An 18,094-nucleotide genomic window follows, 5' to 3' on the forward strand; every position below is an offset into this window, starting at 1 on the left:
CATAGCCTGTAAAAGTGTTGGTGAGCCAGTGTGAGTAACCATCTGGTAATTCTTCCAAAGTATGTCAACAGAAGTGAATCTCTGAGGCCATGCTTCGCCATGCTCCATATGTCGGGATTAGCGAGGTGGCATCATCAGCACCATGTATTGGACATAACTCAGAATACAATGGCAACATTGAATATTTTTTTATTGACAAACCAGGCAAGTAACGGCGCTAAGTGTTATATTGAATGACGCAAGCCATAAAGTGTGATCTCTATGCAAAACTTGCACAATAAAAAATAAACAACAGTGGTATAGTAGCAAAATCATTATTTTAAAGTTTTCCTAAAAAAAAAAACGTTAGTCACTGTATTATCCATAAAGTCTCTTGTTTTTTGGGATTTATATATATAATTTTGTTAATTCAAGGGGTAAAATTCAGATGCTGTATTTAGAGAGGAAAACTGTGAAGTAATTGGGGCTATGTTGCTAGGCAGCCAAAAGTTGTGTAATGTTTCGGTCTTTTTCACAAGCAATAGACGCAAGCAGTGGCCTCCTTTTTGGACACAAACACTCTATTTAAAAAAGTGATATAACTTACTGGAACATGCAATGGCAAAGAGAGCTGCTTGCAAATCTCTGATGAACTCATCTCCACAAATCCTCGTTTCCAGGCATCATTAGCACATATAAAGGAAACCGCATTTAAAGAACAGCAAATAAAAATGGGTTGGGCGATGTCTTCTTTATTTTGGTCTCAGTGCTTCTTTAACAAAGGGAAAATGTACTAAAGGTAGTGCAAATGGGCAGGCTTTGTAGGGGTTGCGATGCTTTTTCTTTATGCTTACAAGCCCTTGCTGACGTACATTATCACATGTATTGAGAGCATTTGTGTGCCTATGTTAGACCTGTCTGCTGTCATCCTTGTCTGCTGTACTGTTGCACTGGTTCCTAGTATATGTTCTTGCCGCAAGATTAATGGGTTACCAACTAGACGAACCAGTCATTCTTCTTTGAACGTAGTGTAGTTGGGTAAACGTGCTGTGAACATTGCAGCTGCCATTTGCAAGGCAGAGCAACACGAATGCTGAATTAATTCACTTCCCAGTGCATTGCCGCTGTTTACATGTCTACGACGTGTTGGAAGTGCAATGTAAAGCACCGTTGTCGTATTCATGTAAACACGACTGATGAAAAGGAACAAGCTTTCTCGTTTGCTCATCCTTGGCAGATGCTGAATATATTATTATTGTATGTTATATATGCGAGTTGTCGCTCGAGTGTTAAGCGAAACGGAGGCGTGTACCATATTCATACATTATTAATACGGCATATTTTGACCACTTGCTTAAGAAAGTCGGGCAGCATTCATTGGTCTTCTAACACCTGGATTTATTATTATCCTGTGAGAAAGGGCAAACCTGGGGGAGAAATTGGGTTTAACACGATTGTGGTAAAACTTGTTCAGGGTGTAAAAATCCAGAATTATCAAGTTTTACCAAAAATAAAAAAAACTTTATTGTGCACCATACGTATAGCGTTCTTTACTGTGGCTTCAAATTTGGCAAACCACCACAGTCTTGGTAACCCAAATATATGGTAGCAGATGTACCACAGGCTCGCCGTTTACAGTACAAGAGGACTGATACAACGAAAAATGTAGGGACGACATGAGTGATGCGATTTTTCACCCCCCATTTAATTATATTTTGGTAGTTTTTTTGTGGCCTTGTATGTTTAATCGGCACATGTTTTCAATAGACCTTCAGTTTTGAAAGACATTGCTTGTGTCATTCCCACTTTTTTCATCTTTGTGCGCTGTAAATTATGGAACTATGTTTTGCAGAGCAGGGGCACTGAAGGCAGATGAAGTGCAGTTTTGAGGGTGGGGCTGTTGTTGGGTATTTAGGTTGTCACTGAGCGTAGTGGAAGTATAATTGTCTGTTTAGAGAAGATTACCCTTAACCTCTGTTCAATGCGTGGAGTATAGAACATAAAGGGGACGCTAAAGGGAAAAATAATTTGAGCTGCATTAATTAATTAATTAGTTAATTTTTTCCAAGAGTACTGCCAGCCTCTGATTAGAGGCCCTAAGTAGGAGTGTTTACATGCATGACGCACAATACATTGAGTACAAGGCACGAAGCGCGAGCAAAATGACATCGCACTGAACTTGAAAATATTTGAGAGATTTGAACAGCGTGTCATTTGCGAAAATGTTGCATTTAGCGCTAAAAATGTGAAACCATTCCAGAAGAAGAAAATGCAAACTGCTCTTAGCGCTAAGTTGACGAACGCTTAAGAGACAGAAAAAATGAAAACTAGAAGAATACATGTATACAACGCGTGGCAAACGATTTCAGAACATACATCCCGTCAGGCAAACATAACGAAATAGTGTGTGAAAATATGTAGCAGGGGCAGACGCATCAGAAAACACATGCGATCAATTACGTGGAAGGGCAGGCCGGAAAAAAAAAATACCCTTCTCAAAAAAAAAAAAAAAGAAAGCCATTCTTACCGTGAGAAGGGGCTTGTTAAGCTAAAAAAGAGGCCATAAAAGGCGAATGGGAGCGGTGCCTTTGTAGATCGTGCAGCAGCTCGACGTCATGTCATGGATTTCAGTGGCATCTGCAAGTCTAGAGGAAGCTTATTAATAATTTAAGAATAATACTAAGCTTATTAATATTAACTAATCCATCGAAGGGGAAGCTCTGGGCCTGTGCTCGGGACCAACTCCGACGCTGCCTGTTCAAATACATGTAATGCAGAAAAACCATTATGAGATAGCCCCTGGACCAATTTTAATTCAATTTGAGAGAGGATATTAAATTCTAGTGACTCTAGGGAGTCCAGTTTCGATTTAGGGCCGGTGTTCTTAAAATAAAAATTGTCTAGAATTATAATCTGTCTAAAAAAAGAAAGCAGGAGCATGAAATTCGCACGCCCAGTAACTCTTCACCAAAAACAGATATCGCAGTTCTCTGAATTGCACCCATGAGGGCATCCAACCCGGACATATCTGATGTATTAGTTTAAAACTTATGTGAATTTGTCACAATGTTTACAAGGGTTTTGCAGAAGTATTACTTGCATGTTATAGTATATTTCAGATGGGTGTGCAATAAAGCAATTTTGTCTGCTTGAGTTGTATTCTTAGGGGCACTTTACAGCATTGAGACGACTTACAATTTTTTATTGCCGAGTTAGAGTTGTAAATGTTAGTCTCATTTTGTTTTTGGGATTTAGAACAATATATTATTTTAATAAATGACAGCCGACACCAAAATAACGCTTCCTGCAGTCACTATATCTGAAATTTCTTTTTTAATTGGAGCAAACCTTATCAAATTCAGTGCAGTGGCTGTAGCAAAAAAAAAAAAAAAAATCCACTCTTCCTGTTATTTGGATAGGAGCCCCAAGCTAAAGCTTAATTTTAATGTTTCACCGGTAAAGATGAACGGTATTGTATTCTATAAGAGCTAAAGTACTCAACTTGGCAAGTTTTAAAATCTTTTATTGTGCCAAAATGGCCAAAACATGAAAAAAATACTTTGGAATTCGTAACATTACCTGGTGCACCTGTGCTCGGCTTTCGGCGCGTGGTTTAGAAAATTGAACTTTGACCTTCATTTTCTCCTAATAATCAACCCATTACTGTGGAATTAACAGAAACATTGTTTTGAAGGAATGCCTTATTAGTTAGCCTAAACAGATTGTATATTTTTAGAGTACCTTGAAAGGCCGATTGTAACGAAATTTTGCGCTAAGAAGCAGCTTCAAACAGCGTAGTAGACATAGAGCAGTCTCTATGCAATATTTAACGTTTTAAGTATGAGTGGATTCGTCACGAAAAGCTAGCAAAAGTAGACGTTTTTGGTACAGAAATGAACAAAGATGCCACGGTTACCACTTGCTGGAAGTGATGCACGATCTAAAATTTGGAGAACCAGTGCTCACCCTCCTCATGCCCTCGGAGATTATACTATGCCCACGGTGTGTTGAAAATCTTGCAGGTGATGTGCTGGTATTTGCTCTGTATCCACTAATCACCAAATGTATGCGTCATCAGCTTAGGTGCTATTTAAAGGCTGTCAGTATGAAAATCAAGACGATTGCCAGCCATGAACTTTGGCAGATTACTTTGATAGTACGTACCGTTCACAGTCAACTTAGCCAAAGTGAAATTTTATTGCAGGGGGCCTTTAAAAGGGCAGATTAGTGCCAGTTTAGATGCGTAATGTGCTCTTTCAAACCTGCATTTGTATTTATTCGTGGTGGAAGGAGGTTGATTACTAGGAAACGAATAAAGCCAAATCTACCTTTTTTTGAATTTTGTAGTCGCATCATTGTGATATCAAACATTTCGAAGTATGTCTGCATGGCAGTGATGACATGGATTTCGACTGTGTGTGCTCTGGCCGAGTTAACCTTTTGTCGATAAATGTGGACTACCTTGTATTTAAAGAAGTGCAAGACTGAACTTAGCAAGTTTCGAAAACATTTACACTGCCACAATGACCGAAATACGATAAAATAGTTTGAAATCTGTGACAGCACGCTAATGTTCCGGTGCTGGGGTGTCTGCTAGAGATTGAAAGAAAATTAGAATTTCAGTAATCAACCGCATACTATGAAGTAAACGGAAATGTAATTTAAACTGATTTACTGCGCGATTTCTGAGTGTTCTTTCAACCAATAATTGTGGGCCGTGGGCACAACCCCATTTCGCTTTTTCCTGTTGTTATCTGGGCTCTTTGACAAGGAGAGCAGATAGTTGGGCTAGTTGGTTGAGATGCATACTGAAAAAGTTTGCGCAGAGACACGAGGACAGTGCTGAGAAAAGACAGGGACAAGCGCTATCCCTGCCTGGTGCTTAAACTTGTTGAAAAGATAACAGTTGCGCGGTCACTTTCGCAGCACTCATGCAGTGAAGTCCATGCAAGATGCATAGAGGAATGCATTGATGCTGTGGAAAGGACCCATGATAGAAAAGAAAAAAAAGTGGGAGCACTGCACAACGGGTCAACTTCTTGATTTCTGCCGAGTTGAGAGTCCTTTGCGCGGACAAGCAAGGAGGGTTCATGCTCATTCCTGAGGGAATGTTCGCGAAAGAAGCGGAGGCAGCTATTGCAAAAAACTTCAGAGAGGTTGACTTCAAGACAAAGGAGGCTAAGGAAGAAGCCGCCACTTCGATGCTCCGCCACAACTTTGAGAAACTAGCGAGTGGCATCAAGAAGGCTCAAGAACCTCGCCTAGCTGCTTTCTTTACGGCAAAAACACACAAGGAAAGCATCCTGTTCCGAGCAATTGTTTCCGAGCGCAATACCTGGCAATTGCTGATGGCCATGTACCTTCGAAAGCATCTGGGAAGTCTGACTGTGGAGGACTCATTCATCATTCCAAATTCTGAGACACTGGTGAGTCTTCTCAGTAACAGCAATTCAGAACAGTGTATCGCTTTTAGCGCGGACATTGAAGACTTGTACTACTCAATGCCAAATGACGAGCTAATGAAAAGCGACCAGGAGTGCATCTCGGGGCACGACGACGAGGCTACATTTGTGTCCAGATGTGGTGTTTTTGTTGGGTCTTTAGAAATACTCGCGTTTTATCTCAAGTCCACGGTCATTGGTTGGAACGGGAAACTTTTTGTACAGCGAACTGGTGTTTGTATTGGGTCATGCATAGCCCCCATCCTTAGCAACATCCTTCTGGCTAAGGTAGATAGCGCCATACAAGAGAAATCAGGTGGGCTAATTTCAAAAGTAAGTAGGTATGTGGATGACTATTTAGTGTTGTCTTCGGAACCTAACGAGCAACGTACCGTCGTCAATGTGCTCAAACTTTTTGAAGAGTGCAGCCCTGGTCTTAATTTTACAGTAGAAATATCTGGAGACGGAAAGCTCCATTTCCTAGACCTGCCTTTTACGTTTTCGCCCCAAACATGTATGTTGGGTATACCTTCCTAGGGCAAAAAAAGCCTTGCTAGATTACTTGTCTGGCTACACCAAAATAATTAAGAACGGGATAGCCACTTCCTGTCTTAAAGCAGCCATCTCTAAGTGTTTTCTTCATGCAATCAATGAAAGTGTCGCATCCCAGTTGGAAAGGCTGAAAGGGAGTGGGTACCCTATGCACGTAATCATGGAAGCTTGTGGGAGACTTGCAAGGTGGATCAAGGCAGGGTCGTGGCCCAAACTCCAGGAAACAGACCGTCGAAATGTTGCTGTTATACCATACGAGGTCTGTTAGAAAAGTATCCGACCTTATTTATTTTTGCGAACACCTGATGGATATGAAACAAGCGTGCTTGTATCAGCTGACCTTGAACCTTCGTGCGCATGCGCGAATTTTTTCCCGCCTGCCAATAGCGTCAGTCGCTGGGATGCAGCGTTTGAGTGAGGTAGTGCGCAGTGCTCTCGTCATTTTTTTATTGCAAGGAAAATGGCGGAGCAACTGGAGCTGCGCTACTGAATCAAATTTTGCCAGAAACTGGGTGACAGCCAAGTGAGAACCATTCCGAAGATTCAGACAGCTTTCGGTTATGATGCTATGAGCAGCACACAGATTAAGGAGTGGTACAACCGGTTCAAAGACGGCTGCACATCGGTGGGGAGCTGAACACGCTCCGGTCTGCCATCAACATGCCCAAATTACCAGGTCATTGCTGAAGTGAACACTGGGGTGATGCGGGACTGTCGCGTGACTATCCGAGAAATTGTGGAAGAGGTGGGCATCAGCACTTTTTCTGCACATTCCATTATGACAGAAGATTTGGCCATGAAGAGAGTTGAGGTGAAATTTGTGCCGAAGATGCTCACGGTGGAGCAAAAGCAACTTCTTGTTGAAGTCTCACAGGACATGCTGGATTCCACAAACAGTGATCCCGGCTTCATGAACACCTTAATCACTGGTGACGACTCTTGGGTGTACGGGTACGACCCGGAAACCAAATCCCAGTCGTCACAGTGCAAGCATTCCACGTCACCAAGACCAAAGAAGGCCCGCCAAGTGCGCAGCAACGTCAAAGTGATGCTGATTGGTTTCTTTGACTCCCGCGGTGTAGTACACCACGAGTACGCACCACAGGGTCAAACAATCACCAAAGAGTACACGGATGTCCTCCGTCGCCTACGTGATGCTGTGCGGTGCAAGACACTGGAGTTGTGGTCAACAGGAGATAGTTCAACAGGCTCTTTACTCTCCTTATGTGGCCCTCTGCGACTTCTGGCTGTTTCCCAAAATCAAGAGGCCATTGAAAGGAGCACAATTTCAGACAAGAGAGGACATTATCGCTGCAATGACAGCTGAGCTAACTCCATTGCAGAAGAGGCCTTTGCGGAACGCTTAGAACAACGGCAGAACCGCTGGGAGAAGTGCGTGAGTCCCAGGGAGACTACTTGGAGGGTGATTAGGTTTGCAACGCTCCAGTTATACGTTTTTTTTTCTTCAACCAAAGGTCAAATACTTTTCTAACAGACCTCGTATGTGCACAAATTGGCACATGGCCTTAAGAATGTAGCAGGACGTTACGACATTCCGATAGTGTTTTCCGCCCCTCGGAAGTTGTCAGCAATCTGTTCGCAGGTGTACAGGCAGACGGAAGAAGACGGCAGAAAGAAATAAAGCAAAAAATGTTTGCAGTGTCAAGGACACAGCCTCGTTCGTTCCTTGTGCCAGGGGAGTTATCTACCAGGTGCCGTTATCCTGTGGCACACTGTACATTGGCCAAACCGGATGATACTTTAAGGAAGGATTAGGAGAGCACTGAAGATTACTTGGGGGAGATTCGCTTGATAACCTCCCAAAACACTGCTGCACATGTGGCAAAAACGATAAAAAAAGAATGCAATGCAAACCGCTCTTCGGCAAAACAACAATCCTATTCAGGCACAGGGATCACTCGTGCGAGAGCTCATGGAACCCTTCCATATGTGTATCAGCTGAGATAAGTGAGTCAGTCAGACTTCCGTTCGCTTCCCTGATAGGGTGTTTCGGTTCTTGGCCAGCTCAATGAGGTACACGGGGTAACACGTGATGTTCAAAATGATATCCTTGTTTTGTTCTGTTTCGGTTTTTCTATTTATTCGTGAGTGCGTTTGGAATAAACTTCAGTTGCGAGTTAGCGCTCGTCTCTGTCTTTTCTCGGCATTATCCTCGTGTCTCTGCACAAACTTTTTCGGTATGCATCTTTGACAAGGGCTTGGCAACTGCGTGTGGTAGCATTTCATGCCTTCCGTTTTCGTGGTCAGGGCCGATCAGGTTGCTTTGTCACATGAGTAGCTGGCGTATCAGTTAGTTCCACATGGAAGGAAAACTGATCCTTGATGTCTGCTTTCTTTTTTTCAACGTGAAGAGGTAAATAGAGATGCAGATGTAACAATGATGTAATGAAGCACAACTATGGACTGTTCTATAGCAGAGGAATGATCCTTGGAATAAAAAAAAAATGATGGGTAACATACAAAAACAGGGCCACAAACCAAACACAACATTGTTTTAGAGATGGCAATCATAGGCAGCCTGAGCTGTTCGAAGAGGAGTATTAGTAAAATTGTGTCGGAGCGATAGCATATGCTAGTTGTAGCTCTCTTGTTTTTTACACTCCCTATTCACTTATCTCTGAGAGACGGCAGTGAATGCACTATCCGGCACTGCCCTCTTACACCCATATTTTATCAGCTGTTATCTGCTTTCCCTTGAATAGCAGCGGATGCTCCTTTGTATTCACTGGTAGGCCTGAACTTTCAGGCATTCCTTGGCTCACCGAGCTTGGGAAAGCGTGTACCCTTGAATCTAGCCGACACTGCATTAGAGGGACTTGACAAGTAATGTATTAAGCTTGATTGTTAAACTTATTGCATACTGAAAGAGTCACTCTTACTGTGACTGAGGACTAAGCTATAAAGTATGCAAAAGTGACAGGTGCTGTAGGGATGGCCTTAATGTTATGTCGGCCCGAGTCCATTTTATTGTTAACTAATAAGGATTTAATTGCATTCTGGTGGTGCCAGAGGCTCGACAACAGCAGTTCTGAGTAGTCTTTCTGTGCAGAAGTGGCTGAACTGTGAGGAAATGTGCTTTGAAAATTGTGACATCTCGGTAATGTACTGTCACACAGGTTAGGCCGTGAATTTGAAGGTGTGAGGTTTGGCCTCCATCCTTATTCTAGAAGCCTACCTTTTCCTGCCAAGTTCATAGAGAGAGACTTTTGGAAGAGCACTTGTCCAGTTTAAACAGATGCATGGTTTTACTCATGAGTGTCCCTTTGGCAGTTGCATCACTACTGGGGATATGCGAATACGGACTTGAAATTTTGAATACGAATTGAATAGTCTTTGCTATTCAATTCGTATTCATTTTAAGAATTTACTATGGCAAAGCTGTTGAATATTTGTTTCAATTGATATATGAGAGATAACAACACTGATAAACAATCTACAGCCAGATGCAAGCAGAGATTGTTCCAAATGCTACCGAACCGCGGTTGTTGCAGATAAGCACCAGCTCTTGAGTAAACGCCTGGAGTTCTGCTGCGCAATAGTTTCTAGTTGTTCAGTATGCCTGCCTTTCTTCAGACCACAAATTTGGGTTCTTTGTTTAGGCAAAGCAATTTATTACTTGGACTGTCCCATCACGTTTGCATCCCTCTAAAGCAATGTTTAGTGCTGTAGTATTAACTTTTGCTTTTTCAGTATCTGGTGAGACGCATTTCTTGCATTTCATTACTGCCATTGTCATGGGGCGTCATATACAAACATCTTTCAATCGTTTTTTAATAAATTAAAGAAGTATAAGAAACATTCATTATTTTCATGAAAGCTGCACTGCCCTGTACAAGTTCGTTTTACGTCTTAATGTAAACTAGAATATTGCGTACCCCCATTAGCGTATCTAATCCACGCTACTTTCTTTTTCTCTTAATATTACGCCTATGATTAATCAATTCATAGCTCGTTGCGTGGTCTTTAACTTCTTCTTGAGGATATTTGCTTTTAAATGCAGTGGTCCTCAGCTTGGATTTTATTTCATGGATGCCATAGAACTTGATACATTTTTACGTTATGCGACCATGTCAGGCAACTGTGCATTGAAGTCTTACAACAAATGAGCGCCCACGAAAGGTCATTCGCTTTAGGCAATAAACCCAACTTTGTTTACCCCTTGGTAATCACTTCAAGCCTCAGTCTTCCTGTGAATACTTCGTCAAATTTAGCAGTGCCTTACGTGCTACGGAGGTGCACTTTGAAAGAACGCATGGATGTGTGTTTTGGGTATGTTGCATCACAAGTAAAACTCGACTTGGCAACTCTTAGGTACTTGGGAATTTTTTCCTGCATAGAAACGCTCCAAATGGATTATGTGACATCGCGCCGATGCAAGTGCCATAATCGGTATGAGCAGGACAATAGCTTGAAACTGGAAGGTTGGCCTTCGTTTACCCTTAAAGAAACAGCCTATTTTTCATGAATGGAAATGCAGGTAGAGTTCTAGAAGAATGTTGTATGCCATGCACCAAATAGAACGTTTTGTTTCAGGGCTTCTCCGAGTTCCGGGGGTGTAGCAGTTCCTTTGGCCATGTTTAATGACTTAGTTTTCTCCGAAGCTCTTAGGCAGGCAGTGTGAAGCATCATTTGGCTAGCCCTGTGGGTGTTTTACGACGTCTGCTTGTATGTACGAAGAGGAAGGGTGCAACGATTGTGTCATTGACCTTTCACGTTGCTGCTTTCTTGCCGATGCACTTCTTGGCTTTCTGCCAACATTGGCACAGGTTCAACAAAGGGCATCTTGGAATTGCAAGCTTTTCTTTATCGCCCTCTTCCTGCTTTAACGTTCCCTTTGAACGTTTTGTTTGTGCGAGCATGTAGACTTCTGATGCAATCCATTTGCATGTGCAAAATATACCATTTTCACCGTTGGCTGGCTGTATCTCTTGCTAGATGATCGAGCCAATGGAAGCAAGTTACCTATGTTCCTTCTTTTTGGTAGTGGTGAACATTTTGTGTGTGTGGGTACCAGTTTTCCCGCTGGCAGGTCATCTTTGCAATATGCTTTTGGCAATTGCTAGAGAGTTCGTGACAAAATGCACAAACTGGATCGGAACTCGGCGACTACACAGAACATGGGCCGACTGAAATGTTTGACAAGCACACAATTGATAGGAAATGTCAGTGATAGCGCATTACAACGAAGCACAAACAAAGAAAATTCAATGAGGAGGTATGAGATAAAAGAGCAACCGGATCCGAGAGCTAGGTCTAGTACACATACACAAACAATGAGGAACATGGGCGTCATGACGGCTGTTGTGGTATCTCAATTGGTAGAGCATTACACATGTACTACAAAGGAAGTGGGCTTGGCCCCAGCTGTGACAAGTTGTCTTTCTCCATCCATCTCCATATCTATGCATATCTATATTGTCTATTTTCAATTCCCTTTTCCTTATTGGTTATACATCTGAATTTTAAAAATAGACATGTATTTTCCCTTAGTCTTTCTGTGGTTTGATTACCTGTAGGCTTCATGTAATCGGGAGGTGCGTATTTTTGGAGATCACTTTGCTTGGGCGTCTGTCTGCATGAGCGTTACGGCGGTCTCAAAAGCATGCATGGTTTGCATCTCTCGGGCTTGTCATAAGTGTCACAGTCCCCTGTTTTTTCCCATGCACTCACAATCTATATGTAAACAGAGATGAGTGAATCTTGCTTGTCGTCAAAGATATGTGAACAAGGAAAAGTGGCAATTTATGCAACATTGACTAAAATCGGGACTGTTATCGTGCAATGTGGCTGATTGGATCAAATGGTACTGTATATTTTCTCTGGCGGATGATTGTTAGAGACAGACACATATACAAGAAGGTATGAGGACTAGCACTTAAAAAAATTGATTTAATAACACCCAACATAACACCCAAAACCTTGGGCACTGGTGCGCGTTTCTGCTATTTGTACTTTCTTGTGTTTTGTCACTTCAGTGCTTGCTAAACATTTCGCCTGTCTAGTGAAGATTCAGTCAGCATTCGTCGTGAGCACTGTTCCCCAGTTCTATTGCAATTCAGGATTTATATCATGGTCCAGGTGCCGGCCAGCCCAGTTACCTGCTTTATCGCTGATGAGTGTCTGGTAATCTTCTTGCTATCTGCTAATCTACTATCCGATAAGCTGCTTTTCTTGGACCCGTTTTTTGTCCATCGCTTTCAGTGGTGCTTGCACTTTTGCATTATGCCGATCACATCTCACTGGAACAGTGCGTGTGCTTGTCAATGGCTTCACCAATCGTCACACACAGAATGTGTGATATCCTTGAAATTGATCTTTCGAGATGAGGGCGCCTGGTGTCTGGAAGGATGGGAAACGTGATGCAAGGTTGTTTTTTTTCTCCATAATTCAGCCGGGCCGAAGGAAGCAGAGTACAAGCATACTTTTTTGTTTTCTGCCCAACTTATCACTGCTCCATGGCTCCAGTTTTGAGACCACTGAGAGAGGTGCTTGTTCCGCAGTGGTATTAGGCTGATCATAATGATGATGGTATTCTAGTTGAGATGAAACTGCAATGAGATTTCACTGTGGCTTAATTGTTTGTAAATAAATTAATGAACATAGGTCTAAATAATTATTGGATATAACTTGTTACTCTTATATTGCATTCAACTTTGCTACAAGAGAGCTTTGGCTGTATGTACTATCGAAGCAATCTTGGTTTGCTGCAGGGTGAGTAATTGTCTCCTTTCCTTGTTAGCAACATTTGAACAGCACATAAGCAGACAACACGTATGCCTGGTCGTTAGCGGACGAGGTTCAGATCCCAGGCAATGGCCTTTGAGATTTTCAGCATGCCACGGGCACCACTTAATCTCGGAGGACTTGCTGTGGAGTCCTGAGATTTTATAAATTTTGGTATTGAAAACATCCAGCTTTTTATGGTGCATTGAATTGTATTTCAGATGTGGAATTTTCTACTGAGGACAGTATATATCTGCACTATCTGAAACTAAGCTTTTTACGTGGTCCAGGGTGGCAGAGGGTGGCAGAGAACTAAGTGTTGACATGAGGTCAGGAAATCTGTATGTATAAGATGGAATCAGCTGGCACAGGGCAGTGGTAGTTGGAGATCACTGGGAGACGACTGCATCCTGCTGTGAACATAGAACAGGCTGAAGACGTTAATGAATGGGGATGAAACTTGGTTGTCTATGGCTGTAGCGAAGTGGAATACTTGATAATCTCAGCAGAAAGAGCTGAAAAGTGGATTTTCCTTGCTACGGCCTCAGCACAGAACAGACGAAGGCACAAAGCTAAAATGCATCACACGTGCTGGTGCCAGTTGTGTGCGTTTTAACGGTAAAAACATGCCTGCCAACTCCCACAAATTTTCAGTAACGTTTACGAATTTGGGCTTGTTCCATGAAATTACGAATGTGGTGTGAAGTTTTACGAAAACGGCTTGCAATGGCGCGAAAGCTTTGAAAGAATCGATCGATGCAAGTTTGACAAAAAAAAGATATGTATGGAAGAAAGAAATTGGGACAGTACAGCTGCGTTCAATGTGACCAGCAACACTGGGCCCATAGTCAAAGCCTCCAAGACTGCATGCTGGCGGGGACATAAGAAAAAAAAAAAAAAAAATTGGAAACTAAACATTGTTCCAATTACTGGTGCTAAACCAATTAAACATATATCAGTGCCGCCGTGAAATCTTGAAGCCCTTTCGACCACAGCAACATGTTGCAGCTCGTATTGAATGCAGCTGTACCTTCGCAGCCCTCCTATCATAGTGCGAGACTTCATATATCGCAGAGGTACTTGCTTCGAGAAATCTGTTCAGGCAAGATCCTGTAGCACGTGAAATCAACAACAGCAATGTTGCTGAAAAGATTGCTGTGATCTAAAACCGCATTTCACGTGTCAGTATCTGCTGTTCCGTGGTTGCCATTGCTTATATGCTGCGTGTAAAGCTAAATGACCGTTAATAAAATGCGCATGTATCCTACAAAAGGTGCGCGCCCAGGGCAGGCATCTAAAGTACAATGCAGGCCACTCCGCCTTCCTTGTTGTGTTTGCAGGATTTTTATGAATGCTAAATTTCACCGGCTAGCAGGTAAGAAGGAAGTTCAAAAATAGCCCAATGACTGATACTGAGAAATTGCCCTCCTTGCTATTATAAAGGAATAGAGGAAAAACTTTTTGTGAGTGAAAGCGACTTACAGTGTAGAAACAGACAAAGGAGGAATAACAGGCACACACAAATTTCTTTTTCTTCTAGGAAGCAAGTAATAGATACATCTTTTCAAGTCATAGTTTTAGAGAGAAGAATATGGCAGAGTGCCTTGGTTTAGAGAGAAGAATATGGCAGAGTGCCTTCGCAGCCCTCCTATCATAGTGCGAGACTCCATATATCGCAGGGGTACTTGCTTCGAGAAATCTGTTCAGGCAAGATCCTGTAGCACGTGAAATCAACAACTTGAAACAACAACATGAAATCAACAACTACAGGTCAAGGACTCCTTTTCTTTCTGATGAATGACTACACCCAGGTCATCGAATATATATTAAAGAGCCCACTTATGTATCGTTTGAGATATCTTCAGTAATATGCCTGCCAACTCACTAGAATTTTTTGTAACGTTTACGCAATTGGGGCTGTTCTACGATCTTGCGAATGTTTTGTCAAGTTCTACAAATATAGATTCTGCTTCCAAAAATGTTTTAATAAGAGTATTAAAGAATTAGGTAAGCTAGATTGAAAAAGAAAAATATGCATACAAGAAAAAATTGCTATGGTACCTGCGCTGCTTTTTTTTTTGGCTGTACAAGGTGCTAAACAGAGGGCTGCTTGCTTTGAGCATGTTTGTTGGCAAAAGCAGAGTCGCAGCAAAAGTCACTCTGATCTTAAAAATGCAGTGTTGCAGCGGGCACACAAAGAAAAATGCATGCATCGCCCTGCCCTCGGCCCCCTACCTTTGCCATGTCCGTCAGTATATTTACCAAATTTAAGGTTCAGGAGCTGGAGGTATGTAGTTGATACTAGACCTGTGCTGTCTTATTTTTCACATTAAGAATTGTTGTACTGCAATGCCGTATCACTTGTGTGTGTCACTGTTGTATGTTGTTTGTTTCTGCACTGTAGTCACTTTGAGTATCGGTTGCCAATTAGATCATTCAGAAACCTTGCGAGTGAGATGAATTGGTGGTCTTGTTTGTCTCTGTAATGTGAGCTACCCGCGTTCATTCGTCCTCGGTCTCTTGTGCAGTGGTTGGTGCGTCATGTCCTTTCGGAAGGGACTCAGTCGGAGCAGCACGTACGACAACAGCAGCAGCGACACTGAGGACGCCTCCCCAGAGGACCGTGCGCAGACGAGACGTGACTCCGACAGGTGAGTTGCACTGGATGATGTCCTCACAGTGTCGAATGCTAGTATACACTCGGGACACATTCACGCTATTGACGTCATCACCAGCGTCATGCTGTGCTGCTGTAGGGGGCGCCCGAATGCAGCGGCCAAGCGACCGTTCCCTTGGAATAACAGAAACCGATGCCGAAGGCCATACTTTTGCAATCTGTATGTGCTGGAAGGATTAAATAATGTCTAAAACATGGCGATCACAATGTATTTCCTGCTCCCGCAATTGCTTCCAGCCGCATGCCGTCAGCAGAAGCAAAGCATACAAGATCTGTCTCTATCATTCGGAGGGAACTGTCACTGAGGTGTGAATTTTGACACCACCTAATGCAGAGCCAGAAAGATCTCATAGCCGCTATGTTTTGGACATCACCTATTGATGGCGCATGGGCCAAAGGCCGAGAAGGGTCTTCGGAGATGTGGAGCGCGTTTATCTTCGAAAACGACCTAATGCACACTGTTGGTACTCAACTGGCCAGAAAGGGCAGCATTCTGCCTTCCCCTGCTTGCATGATCGTTGCGTGCACACTGTATTAGCATTCCTGATGAGCAGCCATGTGTCCGCCCTGGTCTCGAACAGTAAACCTTCGCGTTGTCTCCATCTCGTGGTCTTTCCACTGGGTGCCGACAAACGCCAGGCGTCTCATCTCGTGCACCGTCACTGTGCGACATTTGCAACGCCGCTGGTGGCACTCCTCATCGCACCATTGTTGCGAGATGCGTGGTAGCTGCCAGGATACCACTCCTACTGCACAGCTGCACCGACGTGCACCGAAGGCACTGACGTGCACCGACGGCACCGACGTGCCAGCCCTGCAGATTTCGTTTTTCTCAACAGAGCTGTCTAGTGTGTGATAAGCCAGACATGAAGCAGTGTTCCTTAGACACACATCGATCAGCTGTTTTACCTTAAGCAAATATTCACTGGTGTGAATTTTATGTTCTAAGCAGGGGACATGATACCTGCTGCGCTGGTTCCGTGGCTGTGGCATTTTGCTTCTGAAGTACGAGACAGTGGTTTTCTTTCCCAGGCCGCGTGACATTTCTAGATAACGACCGTCATGCCCCGAATGAAGCCATAGCACAGCGCTTCCTATTGTTAAGAATTCAAATACAAATGCACGGAATTTTACAGCAGTACATTCATCTCTGAAAATGTTGCACTATGCTCTACGTTAGGGCCTTCGTTTCCCACTGAGTGAAGAGTAAATAGGCGCACAAGGATTTTTACAGCAGAAGCATTTTTCATTACACTGGTAGCAAACAAAATCTATGAAAAACTTACAAGCAAAGCCATCATTTACACAGGTTCTCTTACTGCACGTAGAGTGCTTTCTTCTAACAGAAAATACCAGAACCGTGTCCTAAACATGCTCTCAACCCTGGTCTGCAGAACATCTAAGTAACGGCCTTGGATTACCTTCTGCTGAGTGTTAGGCCACGCTGGTATTATAGGTAACAAGAGAGCTGATGACATGACTGCTAAAGCCACACTGAAAAGCAAGATAAATGTTAAGTGCTGTACCAAAATTTGTGAGGAATTCTCCGGGCGACAGTCTAATTAGAGAGAAGTGTGAGCCCGACTGTGACAGAGAAGTCATTAATAAGCTGCACACTATCTGACCACTTCTATGTCCAGCACGTAACGGTTGTGATAACAGGCATGAGTAGTTCGTTTTGTGTACACAGAGAATCGCTCACGTTGTCACAATGCTACTTGGATCGGGACAAAGTTTAAAAAACTGTGATGGTGTATATGTCATCGGGAGAAACGGGACCATTTTTGAACAAACGAGCGAGCATGTTATATTGAGTGGATGCAAAAAAAAAAAAAAATTGTCTAGGTGAGCAAGCAAGTACGCAACATGTAGACAATTCATGTAGAAAATTTAGAAAGAGAAACTAAGAAAGAGCCAGCACACTTACGAAAGTAGCGAGTTAACCAGGTCATGCAGAACAAACATAGAGAGTCGACGATGGTGCAGTACTTATCAGGCGGGGATGATCGACGCTACTGTGAAGATGGGTATAGGGGAGACTGGCCACTGCCGGAAGCCCTTCCAGTGTTCATCAGCAGTAGCGCGGGCACGGCGCTGGAGACGCTGGGCCGCCTGGGTTGGACGCCCTTTCGACGTACACTGACTGCAGGAGGAAGTTGGACGTGGTGTCGATTGCAGGTGGGAGCCTGGAGTGGCCTTGGGTGAGGAACTCGACTGACCACTACTCCCGTGCCCTGGGCACCATCTTCTCGGTCTTTTCGACATCTGCCACGCTGCCCGTCTCCATCCAGACTGTTCCACGTGCCCTCGTGCCTTCTTACTTTTTTTATCTCAGTATGAAATGGCACTGATGCGCTGCCTGCGCTGTTCTTGCCATGCCGTCGTCGCAGTCGACTTGTTCAGACACTGTGTTGCACTTCTTAACTCCAAGTGCATCATCGCACGCATGTACAATACGTTCTCATCGTTTGTTGGATAGAAAACCCTCGTTGTGCACATGGTAAGAAAAATAAGTCAGTCCACACCTTTTTATTGAGTGCGAGCAGAATGAGAGGGGGAGACATCAGTTTCCCAGGGTATACAAGAAAAGTATTCCACTTCATCTAGCTCTTCTCTCATCCACCAAGTAGTTTCCCAAGTACCTGTCAGAAGTTGGACTCTCACAGCAGATTACTTGCTAGTCTTAATCCCAAGTCTACTT

General features: G+C 43.3%; 1 protein-coding gene and 1 pseudogene across 2 annotated transcripts in view; both read left to right on the forward strand.

Moving 5' to 3' along the window:
• The window catches only part of mri (BTB/POZ domain-containing protein mrityu), a 214,235-nt gene that overhangs the window by 2,455 nt on the left and 193,686 nt on the right, over positions 1 to 18,094 (forward strand). For both annotated transcript variants that reach the window (XM_075674588.1, XM_075674590.1), the window contains exon 2: positions 15,245 to 15,367. In XM_075674588.1, the coding sequence (XP_075530703.1) occupies positions 15,258 to 15,367 (110 nt within the window). In that variant the 5' untranslated portion in view covers positions 15,245 to 15,257. The remainder of the gene's footprint in view (positions 1 to 15,244; positions 15,368 to 18,094) is intronic.
• LOC142563386 (protein GVQW3-like) lies at positions 6,433 to 9,693 on the forward strand (annotated as a pseudogene).

The sequence above is a fragment of the Dermacentor variabilis genome, chromosome 11, assembly GCF_050947875.1.
Source record: "Dermacentor variabilis isolate Ectoservices chromosome 11, ASM5094787v1, whole genome shotgun sequence".
Taxonomy (NCBI): domain Eukaryota; kingdom Metazoa; phylum Arthropoda; class Arachnida; order Ixodida; family Ixodidae; genus Dermacentor; species Dermacentor variabilis.